Genomic DNA, 13,483 nt, shown 5'->3' with positions numbered 1-13,483 from the left:
CTGTAGCTTCACCCTTGAGTATTTGCAGAGATAAGTGGAGTTTAGTTCATTGAAAGCCCAAATTCGACCTTAGTAACCTGCTTGGGAACCCAACAGGGGTGGACATCTTTTTGTGTCATCCTGGCGTAAATGTAACCAAATGCAATGCATTGTGGGACAGACACCAGTCATCACCCCACTAGACCACTCCATTCGAGAATTTCCTATGAATTCATTAAATTCTGTTCAAACTAGAACTTTCTTAGCCAAACCTTGAATCTCCTTGAAGGAACACATGTGGTTTTGCTGACGCACCTTGATAGTTTTGGCTCCTTCCTCTATGAGACTCTGCAGTTTTTAACTTCTCTTCCATTAAAAAAGTAAAAACAAAAAAGAGCAAAATCATTGTATCTCCCGCTGCAGCTCTTTATGAATATTGTCATATGAGGGCCATTAATTTTTGTTGTAGCCACTTGTGAGTTATTAGAATCTTTAATGCAGCCAGAAGTTTCACAGTTATTAGCGCTGCGTGATGAGTTTACTGTTCTGCTGCGTCAAGTTGTGAGAGACCAGACAGGGAAATAGATCAAAGATCTGGAGGGACGAGGAGCTAAATGAAGAATAGAGAAACTGCACCTCTATTCTGTCACAACATGCTGCTCATTCGGTCCTGTTCTGCATTCCCCTCCCTTCTCTAGATTTTGCATATTTTTAAGAAATGGAAAGGTCAGCCATTTGCCTCTTATTTCAGAATATATTAGAATAATAAATGACACAATGGTTGGGATAAGAACATGATTGGCACATGCGCAGTGACACACAAAAAAAAAAAAAAAACAGCCATGACCGCCCCCTCCCTGCCGATACCGGTGGCTCCGGGACTCATTATGTGAGACGTGCCCGCATGTGAGTCCCAGGCATTGCTATGGGTAACGCTCCGGCCATTCAGCCCGGCCGTGAGCGCACCCCTTCACATGATTGTGGTGGCCCCGGGACTTGCTGTGCGGGACGTGCATGCACACGAGCCCCAGGCATCTCCTTACCCTGGAGTGCTCCCGGCCCTTCTCTGTCTCCGCGCTGCCAGCGTGTGCGTCCCCTTTCCTTAGGGCACGCGCGTGCCGGTACTGCTAGTTTTAAAGAGCCAGTGCGCCTTCAATTGGTCTGATGCTGGGCAGACCTTATTTAAGTTCGGCACCTCCCTATCATGCTGGATCTTCGTGCCTTGTGCCAAGAGAAAGCATACCTACTGTGATTGCCTAGTTTGTGTTCCTAACCTCCTGCTCGTGAGCTGACCTTGCTCCTTTGCCGCCTGTCTCCTGACCTAGTGCCCGTGACCTGACCTTGCTCCTTAGTCGCCTGCCCTTCTGACCTGTGCTTGTCCTGACTGCGGCTCTCTATCTGTGCCAAGTTTCATCTGGGCGACTTGTGTGGACGGATCGTGCCAGGGGTGGCGACCTAGGTGCCGCATGCCGCAGCAAGTCCATCCTGCTTTGCGGCGGGCTCTGGTGAAAACCTGCGGCACCTTAGACTCCGCTCCCTGGTACGGTTCAGCCATTGTCCACACAGACCAGTGGATCCACTACCCAACTGCTCGCAGTGACATTCTGGGCTTCTACATATCTATTTAGACCTATTCTACAAATGGGGGAGCATTTGCAAGTAAGCGCTGGTGTCTGAAAGGTCACAATGAAAATTCTTTAAACAGCATCTGAAACAAACTGCATGACAAATTGACACTACAAAAAAACAGGTAAAAGCCAATGATAAATTCCCCCCTATATGTAGGGAAAAAACACAGAAACTTGAAAGTTACTGCATTGTTATAAAGTTTTGTTTAGTTTAGATGGCTTTGACTCTCAATCATGAGACCCAATGCGATCCTTAGTTATAACAGGATGAAGCATGGGCAGCGTGCTTCACTCCTTGGCTGGCTGCCAGATCCATCAGATCTGCTTCATAGGCTATAATGAAGTTCAACAGTCAGAGCTGCTGCACCCTTCACCCAGTTATAATTCACAATTGCAGTGGATCTCAGAACTGAGACCTGATGCCATCTAAAGTTTTGGCATGTCTGGACAACATGTCCAAAAGTTTATATAAATGACAGTAACACTTTAGAGGAAGGATGAGGTTCCATCTCAGAATTAGAGACAAAGAAAACACAATTATGTGTTGAAATAGTTTTTTAGCCCAGGACACGATAAAAAGCATATGAAGCTGCTTTATTAAAGGGTCACTCTGCCCTAGACATCTTATCCCCTATCCAAAGGATAGGATTATTGTGGGGGTCCCGCCGATGAGAACCCCTGTGATCTCTCCTGCAGCACCCCCTGTCATCTGGTGCACTGATAGAATAAGATGGGGATAAGATGTCTAGGGGCAGAGTACCCCTTTAAGGCCAAGTCCAGATTAGTGTTGGGCGCGAATATTCGCAACGCGAATATTTATTGCGAATATCGCATATTCGCGAATTTGTGAATATTGCGAATACAGCACTAAATATTCGCAATTACGAATATTTGTGTTTTTTTTTCACAGTGATCATCCCTCCCTACTTCCAGCTTGTGGTGTAAACAAAGCATACGCAAATTTCCACGCATATTGATCCCTCCCTTCTTTTAGCTCTTTTATCGCGTGATATTGCGCATGTGCATGCACATTTTATGGTGAATGCGCATGCAAATTTTATGGCGCATAGTAAAAAAAAAGGCTGCAAATATTGCAAATATGCAAATGTTTTTTGAATATATGACAAATATTCGTCCATATATTCGCGAAATATCGCGAATTCAAATATGGCCTATACTGGTCAACACTAGTCCAGATATGGCAAATAATGTCTGCGGTGGATGTGCAGCAAAATGCACATATTTTACAAGTCGATTTTCTTGTAGATTTTGCCATGGATCTTACCTACCTGCAGAATGGTAATGTGCAGCACGCTGCAATTCCCTTACTCTTGGGTAGGATTTTGAAATCCCTACCTACATGTATTATACTGTAAATTGCTGTAAAGTTGAGGTGCGGCAAATCCTCCACCAATCCCGAAGGAAAGTCTGGGAAAGCAAATGTATCACATTCTCTGACACACTTAACACAAGACTAAATTTGTCGTAAGGATTTATGTCGTGTTACAACATCTGAAGGAATCTGCCTCATATAGTGGGGGCATCAGCTCTCCAAACCAACGTTAAACTTTCACACGGCTTATCTGTGAATTAAAGATTTAGTCTCTGTGCACATTGTTTTTTTTAATGTTCATTTATCACTCCTCTGTTATTCTGTGTGTATGCAGACCACTGAATAGCCACTTTATTAAAGATACCAGTGGACCGGTGCAGTGGACCTCCTTTGGCCTACAGAATGTCAGCAGTTCGTCGTGGCATGGATCCCACTAGGTGATGAAATATTGGCTCATGCAGACAGGATCACTTCTCACACATGCTGTGCATTAGATGGAAGTCCTGAGTAGCGTTGCTCGTGAATATTCAGAATTCGAATTTTAATCGCGAATATCGCATATTCACAAATTCACGAATATTGCGAATCTAGCACTATATATTTGCAATTACGAATATTCACTTTTTTTTTTGTTCACAGTACCAATCACAGTGATCACAGATCATCCCTCACTGCTCTTCGCATATGCGTGAATATTGAGCCCTCCCTTCTTTAATGGTATAGGGAACTAATGGGCTAGTGCATTAAAGGGGAACTCAAAAATGTTGAAAATGTTTTTTCAAATCAACTGGTGCAAGAAAGTTAAACAGGTTTGTAGATCACTTTTATTAAAAAATCTTAACCCTTCTAGTACTTATCAGCTTCTATATACAGTGGTCCCTCAACATACGATGGTAATTCATTCCAAACGACCCATCGTTTGTCGAATCCATCGTATGTTGAGGGATCCGTGCATGTAAAGTATAGGAAGCTGTACTCACCTGCCCCCGCTGCTCCGGACCAGGTCCTCACTGCTCCCGATGCTGTCCCAGGGGCTCCCGATGCTGTCCCTCTGCTCCGGTGTCTTCTTCGCGATCCTCCGGCTTCTTCCACATCTTCTGCAGGGTCCGGGCCTTGCTTTCTGGTGACGTTATTACGCTGCTGCACCGGCGCGGCGTGCGTAGTGACGTAACAACGCCGGAAAGCGAGGCCCGGACCCTGGAGAAGATGCGGAAGATGCCGGAGGATCGCAAAGTGGACCCGGAGCAGCGGGAATAGGTAGGCAAACCTGCCCGGGATGCTTAAACTGCTATCCGACAGCAGCTTAAGCATTTTGCGCTGTCGGATAGCAGTTAATGCGATGACCCCGACATATAAAAGCATCGTATGTCGATGCTGACATCGACATGCGATGGCCTCTGAGAGGCCATCGTATGTCGATTTTATCATATGTCGGGGCAATCGCAGGTCGGGGGGTTACTGTACTACAGATATACTACAGAGAAATTTGTGAAGTTCTTTCCAGCCTGACAACAGTGCTCTCTACTGACACCTCTGTCCATGTCAGAAATTGCCCAGTAGGAGAGGTTTTCTATGGGGATATGATTCTAATCTGGACAGTTCTGACACGGACAGAGGTGTAAGCAGAGAGCACTGTTGTCAGACTGGAAAGAAATTCACACATTTCTCTGTTTTATGCAGCAGTGAATAAGTACTGGAAGGATTAAGATTTTTAATAGAAGTAATTTACAAATCTGTTTAACTTTCAGGCACCAGTTGATTTGAAAACATTTGTTTTCTACTTCTTTCCACCGGAGTTCCCCTTTAACTCTGTGATTTTTTTGCCCATTGAAACCAATAGGCCCATTATGGTCTATGGGGATCTCACGGTAAGTAAAACTGTAAGATAAGCAGGAGGGTCTCAGCAGTACAGTGTATGGGAGACTGCTGCAGTGGTTCGAGTCGCGGGGTGGGACGGAGTGTTACAGTGTAGTGTTGTGGTTTAAAATTTTTACTCGTGACTGACAAATGTAGGTCATTTGGTAATTAAGAAAGCCTTTGAACCGTGGGAACTAGGTCAGTTGGCAATTAACTGAATGTGTGAACCGTGGGAACTAGGTTAATGGGGTACCAAATATGGGTATTGGGGTTAATTGAAACTGGATGTAATGTGTAAGGCTGGGTATGAATGAATGAATGGGAGGTTAAGGAACATTGGTGGAGATTCATCCAAACCATTGAAGAGAAAGAGTGGTGCAGTTGCCCATAGCAACCAATCAGATTTCTTCTTTCATTTTTAACAAGGCCTTTGAAAAATGAAAGAAGCAATCTGATTGGTTGCTATTTGCAACTCAGAAACTTTTCCTCTGGAAAGGTTTTGATAAATCTCCCCCATAGGGGGAGATTTATCAAAACCTGTGCAAAGGAAAAGTGTCCAGTTGCCCATAGCAACCAATCAGATCACTTCTTTCATTTAGCAGAGGCCTTGTGAAAAATGAAAGAAGCGATCTTCTGGGTTGCTATGGGCAACTCAGCAGCTTTTCCAGGAAACAAAAGTTTAACCACAACACTGTAACACTCCGTCCCACCCCAGGAATCAAACCACCGCACGGGTCTCCCATACACTGTACTGCCGAGACCCTCCTACTTATCTTACAGTTTTACATACCGTGAGATCCCCATACACCACAATGGGCCTATTGGTTTCAACGGGCAAAAAAATCACAGAGTTAATGCACTATCCCATTTGTTCCCTATAAAGAAGGGAGGGCTCAATATTTGCGAATATGCGCACATGCGCATACATTTCCGCATATGCGCATAAACTTTCGCATATGCACATAAAAACGAATATAATGAATATGCGGATTTCGCGAATATATGACGAATATTCTTCCATATATTCGCGAAATATCGCGAATTCGAACATGGCCTATGCCACTCATTACTAGTCCTGAGCAGACCGATCAACCTAGTCTATGTGAAGGCCTGAGAAGCAAGGATATCTAACTGTCATGTTTATGAAACCAATCTATGACTATACGACCCTCTATTTGCCTGCATGTTTTGCCTGTCCAAGGGCTCCAGGATGCAATTGCTTTTGCTAAATGATGGGTACCCCCCATCCCCCCATCCACATAATGCCACAGAAATCTGGATCCATCTGACCAGGCCATGTTCCTACACATAGATCTAGATCCGTCTGACCAGGTCATGTTTCTCCACAGAGATCTGGATCCTTCTGACCAGGCCATGTTTCTCCACAGAGATCTGGATCCATCTGACCAGGTCATGTTTCTCCACAGAGATCTGGATCCTTCTGACCAGGCCATGTTTATCCTCAGAGATCTGGATCCATCTGACCAGGCCATGTTCCTCCACAGAGAGTTGGATCCATCTGACCAGGCCATGTTTCTCCACAGAGATCTGGATCCATCTGACTGGGCCATGTTTCTCCACAGAGATCTGGATCCATCTGACCAGGCCATGTTTCTCCACAGAGATCTGGATCCATCTGACTGGGCCATGTTTCTCCACAGAGATCTGGATCCATCTGACCAGGTCATGTTTCTCCACAGAGATTTGGATCCATCTGACCAAGACATGTATCTGACCTGTATCCAATCCATCTGACCAGGCCGTGTTTTTTCACTGCTTAGTGTTACCCCTTGGAGCCTCACCTTTCTATCTATCTTAGATCAGTGGTGGATCCAGAGTCTAATGTCTGGAGGGGCACTATCAGGCTATATTTGCACGGAGGAATGTCCACAGAGAAAATGTCAGCACTTGGAATATTGGAAGGGAGGGGCCTTGGGGGGTTCTTAGCCACAATGGCCCTGGAGCTGGTTGTCTGCTGTTGATAGCTCATTCGCCTTCTCCTTTTTCAAAGGATCCCCTTTTAGATGGATGTTCTTCCTCGATTCTACCATGCTCCATATACTTCCTTACTGCTGCCCAAAATATCACATCTAATGTGGAATCACATGGAAACTGATCCCCAGACAACTGTTTATTGGATTTATGCTGCACTCCGAGGTTTCAGGGAAGAACTAATTATGGGTGAGATTTATTAAAACCTGTGCAGAGGAAAAATTGCTCAGTTGCCCATAGCAACCAATCAGATCGCTCCTTTCATTTTTCATAGGCATTGTTAAAAATGAAAGAAGCGATCTGATTGGTTGCTATGGGCAACTGGACAACTTTTCCTCTGCACAGGTTTTGATAAATCTCCCCTTATGAGAGGACGTGGATATGCATATGTGTTCCTTTACATACTTTGATAATTTAGGTGTACAGTGCTTCAGAATCTGTGTGCGATATATATAGAAGGAGTTTATTATTATTAATTATTATTGTTATTATTACATAGTAACATAGTTCATAAGGTTAAAAAAAGACCAGAGTCCATCAAGTTCAACCTATAACCCTAATAAGTCCCTATTGAGTTGAGTTGATCCAGAGGATCTGTCTTTGAACCCCTTAACCACCCATGACATTCATCTTTAGCATGGGGCCAATAAGTACTTCATTGGTGTAGTGATTCCCTCCACAATGTCACAGAAATGCCAAGGCATTTACTAGGCCCCTGTGGCTGCCAAGACTCTTCCATTGATACAGCCAGCCTATGACAGGCTTTACCGATAGAGTGACAATCTAATGAATTAATGCAATTCATATATACTGCATTTATCTGTATGAGCAATCAAAGGATTGCTCTTACAAGTCCACTAAGGAGACTAAAAACTTAAAACACTCAAATCACCCCATTTAAACAACCCCCCCCCCCACACACACACACAATAAAAAAAATTGGTATCAAGGCGTACATAATTCACCAAACTATTATAATATAACATTATTGATTTTACACAGCAGATGGTATAAAGAAAAAAAAATGCCAGAATTGAGAATTTTTGGTCACATCAAAAAGGTTGATCCAGGGATTTATTCTGATGCCATATTTGGAGTCGGGAAGGAATTTTGACCTCTAGTATGAGGGTTTTTTGCCTTCCTCTGGATCAGCTCAGTAGGGACTCATTAAAGGGGTACTCCTTATCCCCTATCCAAAGGATAGGGGATAAGATGCCTGATCGTGGGGGTCCCGCCGCTGGGGACCCTTGTGATCTTGCACGCCTCACCCTGTTTAAAATCAGTCCCCGAAGCGTGTTCGCTCCGGGTCTGATTACTGTCGATCACGGGGCCGAGCGTTGTGACGTCAAGGCTCTGCCCCGTGTGACGTCACGCTCCACCCACCTCAATGCAAGCCTATGGGAGGGGGTGTGACAGCTGTAATCGACAGTTATCAGACCCGGAGCGAACACGCTCCGGGGACTGATTTTAAACGGGGTGCGGCGTGCAAGATCAAGGGGGACCCCAGCGGCGGGACCCCCGCGATCAGACATCTTATCCCCTATCCAAAAGATACGATTTCTAAGCGCCACAGTACCCCTTTAAGGATATAGGTTGAACTTGATGGACTCTGGTCTTTTTTCAACCTTATGAACTATGTTATCACATACCAGAAAAAAATTTAATAAAAAGTGGTCAAAAAGTTCCATCTACCCCAAAATCTCCATAGATGAAAATATGAAAAAATGGTATAGGGCTCAGAAGTAATTAAAAAAAAAATGTACGCAATAAATCAAAACAAAAACTGTACAAATTGGATATCATTGTAATAGTGCTTACCTGAAGAATGAAGATAACATGCCAAAAAACAAGCCCTCACGTGCCTCTGTAGCTGGAAAAATAAGAGTTGTTGAGCGAGAGGAGAAAAAATAAAAATGCAAAAATTTAAAAATTTCAATTTGTAAATAAATAATGCTTCTATATGTTCCTCACTAGGTCATGTATCCTTTTCTCACTAGGCTTCTGTATTTGCCTCACAAATCTGCCTCTGTTCTGCTGCTCACTCATTCTGACATCCATTGCTCAGAAAGGGGCGTGTCCCAGGCAAGCACAAAACCCGCCCTCACTCACTATGCGTTCACTTGCTACCTGAGTCTGCTGTGCTGTGCTGGGCCTCTTCATCTAATCACTGCAGGCTGCTCTATAACCCCCTCCTCTCTATTTCATGCTGCAGTCTGATAGGACAGGAGTGAGCACAGAGGAGTGCTAGTCTTGCACTTACTTCCTGAACTTTGTCCCTGCCTGTGCTTCAGCTTGGACAAAGATTATGCTGAAGCCGAACAGGATTATGTTCTGAGTGGTATGGGGACTCCTAGTGGTCTTTTTTATAAGCCATGATTTATAAAAAAAGGAGATAGCATTTTTTTTAGAAAGTAAATAAGAAAAGTTAATGTTATGCCAAGATGTACAACATAGTAAAAGTTTTTGATTCTGAAAGGGGTTAATGTTGCTGAGAAGCTTATAGGCCCAGTTGCAACTGCTACCACTGCGTCATTTATAGCGAAGTCCTCGCTACTGTGCCTTATTGAAATGGTCCATGTCTGATATCTCAATTCAAGTTGTATTACAGTATACGGCATTGTTTCCCAACCAGAATGCCTCCAGCTGTCGCAAAACTACAACTCCCAGCATGCCCGGATAGCCGTTGCCTGTCCAGGCATGCTAGGAGTTCTAGTTTTCCAACAGCTAGAGGGAGACACTGGTATATGATACAATATGACACAATACTATTTGCTGACCTCAAGCTCTAATATATATATATATTTTTGTTCTTTCGACAGATGCACATTACATCACCTGCAGAATTCAAGAATGCGCGGAGACGACAAGGAGTGGCCCTTTTTCTCGTTTTATCGATACCAATTCCTTGGTGGTACAAGACGAATATGTCTTCATTCAGGTAGGAGCAAAACACGAAGGCACCATTAAATAACCCATTATGTAGAGATATCTTCGAGCCCAAAGACTCATCCTGTGTCATTCTGCGAGACTCGTCTGTATTCACTAGAGCGGAACATTTTGTGAGTATTAATGTTTCCTCATCCTCGTGAATACAGCTCTGGGAGACGCGCCGAAGAAGTAAGATGTGGGGTAGCGGAAGAACGAAAACACTTTATTCAGCTTTGCTGGAAAGCCAGGAAAATACAATAAAAACATCTAATTTCTTAACTTTTTGAAATACTAATATCGCCGCTGAGTACTTGTACTCATGCAAATGTCTCTGATACTCATCCCGAAATCCTCAGACCATAAAAAAACAAAACAAATAAAAATCCCTCCCACCTTCTTTCTCTGAGGCCTCTCCATCGTACACAACATTATCAGGAGTGGAGGAGGACCTGCCACGCGATGATGTCATTTCATTGTGTCATAGGTCCTGCGCCATTTCAACTTGAAGGAGAAGGTCCTTCACCATCTTTTGCCTACCTACCTACAGGGGGCTTCTACTTAATAGGGGGGGGGGATTCCCTATGTACTAACTAGGGACTTCTACCTAATAGGAGGGATTACCTACCTAATGGGGGCCTCTACCTAATAGGAGGGATTTCCTATATACCTACCTTCTAGGTGCTACACATAGGTTATGAATCTGTTAACTGCCTAAATCTGTGTTTGGGGTATTGTGAGTTAACATGCATAACTATTTTTATGTATTACACCCCCATTACTGAACACACTGTGGTATCATAGATGTGTAAGTGTTAACATTTTGCATAACCTTTAAATCAGATGAGTGAGTCATTGGTCACATGACACACTACCTAGCTACGTTTCTATGCAGAAGGTTCTGGACAGGCTGAAAAAGAAGATGCTATTCCACACCTTTCTCTCCAGGGGGCTAAAACCAAACCCAGTATAGTCATAGGTGCACATACCTAGTAAGAGTACTTCCTAGGTCGAGTCAAGTATCCAGTTTTTTACAAGGAGCATTTACTGATCAGACAAGGAGATATGCTAAACAAGTGCCCCTCTGCTTACACTTATTTCTTTATGTACCTACAATCGGAGTTAATGCTGGGTGGTGTCACAACACATTACAACACGTTTCATCAGCATACAACCTGCATATAGGGTATCATGTCGCAAATCTGTGTAAAGTTAAAGGGGTATTCTGCCCCTAGACATCTTATCCCCTATCCAAAGGAGAGGGGATGAGATGTCTGATTGCGGGGGTCCCACCACTGGGAACCCCCGCAATCTCTCCTGCAGCATCCCTGTCATCATGTGCACAGTGCGAACTTCGCTCCATGTCGGATGAGTGGGGGTGAGGGCCGGAGGCTTGTGACGTCACGCCCCCTCATGACATCACGCCCTGCCCCCTCAATGCACTTCAATTCACCAGATGACAGGGGGTGCTGCAGGAGAGATCACGGGGTTCCCACGATCAGACTTATTATCCCCAATATTTTGGATAGGGGATAAGATGTCTAGGGGCGGACTACCCTTTTAAAGGAGAAATGTGGCCCAAAACTTTTAACTTCCCCTGTGCCCGGGCTGCAAAAAAAAAAAAAAAAACTTTAACTCACCTTCCTACTTTCCCCTGTTGCGCCGATATTGGCGTCCCGGTCCTCCGGTGCTGCTCAGCTTCTTGCTTCTTAAGCTCTAAATGTCACACTGCAGTCAGCGTATCGCTGGCCGCATCAATGTCCTGCCTCGGCCGGTGATAGGCTAAGCACAGGGACAGCAGGGAGAAGGCGGGCCCGGGCTCCTTACATGACAGTGTGCTCAGCCTATCTCCGGGCGAGGCGGGACATCGCTGCACCAGGCGATACACTGACTGCAATGTGACATTCTGAGCCTAAGAAACATGAAGCCAAGCAGCGCCAAAGGAACGGGACGCTAATATCGGCCCAACAGGGGAACGTAGGAAGGTAGGTTAAAGTAATTTTTTTTTTGTTTTTGCAGCCCGGGCACAGGGGGAAGGTAAAAGTTTTGTGCCACGTTTCTCCTTTAAAGTGTCTGCACCACAGTAAGCCAACCTGTGCAGACCCTCTACAGTAGAGTTTGAATTAGGTGGACACCACTAAATACGTGTAAAAAGCACATAAGACACATTTTCATCTGTACATCTATGACTGTAACCTACAACTCTCTGCCTTACGAGACTGTATTTGCACAGAATGTTCAGTAACATTTTATGTTGTTCACAAGTTACAAAAGTGTTGGATTTCTTATTCCTGCACCTGATAACCCAATTGACAAAAGAATTGCTGAGCTTACAGCAGGTAAGGCCAGTGTTCCTAAACCAGGGGGCCTCCAGCTGTTGCAAAACTACAACTCAGCATGCCCAGACAGCCAACAGCTGAAGTTCTGCAACAAATGGAAAACACGGAGTTAGCCATACCACCCAACCACGGGAAACCCCCAAGGGACTACTACCACCAGCTAGCCTGTACTACATGTGGTGGGTCACAGAAACTAAACACCCTATGGGAAAAAAAAATATATATATATATAAATATAAATATATATATACATATATATATATATATAGAGAGAGAGAGAGTTTTTTTTTAAACGTACAATTAATAACATTATAGTTATAATAAGTTAAAATATTTCCCTAATATATATATATATATATATATATATATATATATATTAGTGAAATATTTTATAACTGTAAATAATTATTTATATAATTATAAATAAAATAAATTAATAGATAAAACCAGCAAAAAGAAAAAAAAAAGATATGTATATATATAGAGAGAGAGATATAGATATATGTATCTATTAATTTATTTTATTTATAATTTCCCCACTGCATTAGCTCTGGTCAAGGTGCAAAAATAGTTGATGAAACATGACGTGACCTTTTATTGCCAACAGTTTACACCACCGTACATATTCCCTTTCATAGTAAGTAATTGTCACTGGCATGTTTCTAGGGAATTGCTTTACTGATGCCCAAATTCTCATGATGGATTCTGACTAAGACCAAACTGAAAGACAAGCGATATCCATTAATAGTATCATTCCACTTCATATGTGGTGACTAGATAAAGCTTCATCCCCTTATAATGCTTTACTCTGTAACAACATCATTGGGGGTAGGGTTGGCTTTTTATGCAATTCATGAAGAATAAACAGGGCTATAGAGTCCAGGCCTTGAGGGGTCAGCATAACATTAGGCAGATGGTTTCAACCTGATGGCCCATCAGTGTATGTTCTAATATATTGTCCAGACACATCCTACTTAAAGGGGTACTCCGCCCCTAGACATCTTATCCCCTATCCAAAGGATAAGATGTCTGATGGCAAGGGTCCCGCTTCTTGGGACCCCGTGATCTCCCTGCTGCACCTGGCATTTGTTTAGAGTGTTGGGTGCAGTGCCGGAGGCTCATGTCGTCACAGCCATGCCCCACTCATGACGTCACGGCAACGCCCCCTCAATGCAAGTCTATGGGACTTGCATTGAGGGGACGTGGCCGTGACGTCACAAGCGGGCGTGGCCGTCCCTTGCATCACCAGTCAATTGGCACGGAGCGAAGAAGGCTCCATGCATCGGATGTCTTGGGTGCCGCAGCCGAGATTGTGGGGGTCCCCAGTGGCAGGACCCCCGCGATCAGACATCTTAGGGGATAGGGGATAAGATGTCTAGGGGCGGAGTACCCCTTTAACTACAGCACATGCAACTATACATGTCAACAGG

General features: G+C 44.0%; 1 protein-coding gene across 2 annotated transcripts in view; it reads left to right on the top strand.

Annotated features, from left to right (window-relative positions):
- Window positions 1-13,483, top strand: part of SORCS3 (sortilin related VPS10 domain containing receptor 3) — a 680,789-nt gene that overhangs the window by 440,886 nt on the left and 226,420 nt on the right. For both annotated transcript variants that reach the window (XM_056530530.1, XM_056530531.1), the window contains exon 7: window positions 9,609-9,727. In XM_056530530.1, coding sequence (XP_056386505.1) covers window positions 9,609-9,727 — 119 coding nt within the window. The remainder of the gene's footprint in view (window positions 1-9,608; window positions 9,728-13,483) is intronic.

The sequence above is a fragment of the Hyla sarda genome, chromosome 7, assembly GCF_029499605.1.
Source record: "Hyla sarda isolate aHylSar1 chromosome 7, aHylSar1.hap1, whole genome shotgun sequence".
Lineage (NCBI taxonomy): Eukaryota > Metazoa > Chordata > Amphibia > Anura > Hylidae > Hyla > Hyla sarda.
Note: the sequence above shows the minus strand (reverse complement) of the source record. Positions and strands in the feature narration are given on the sequence as shown.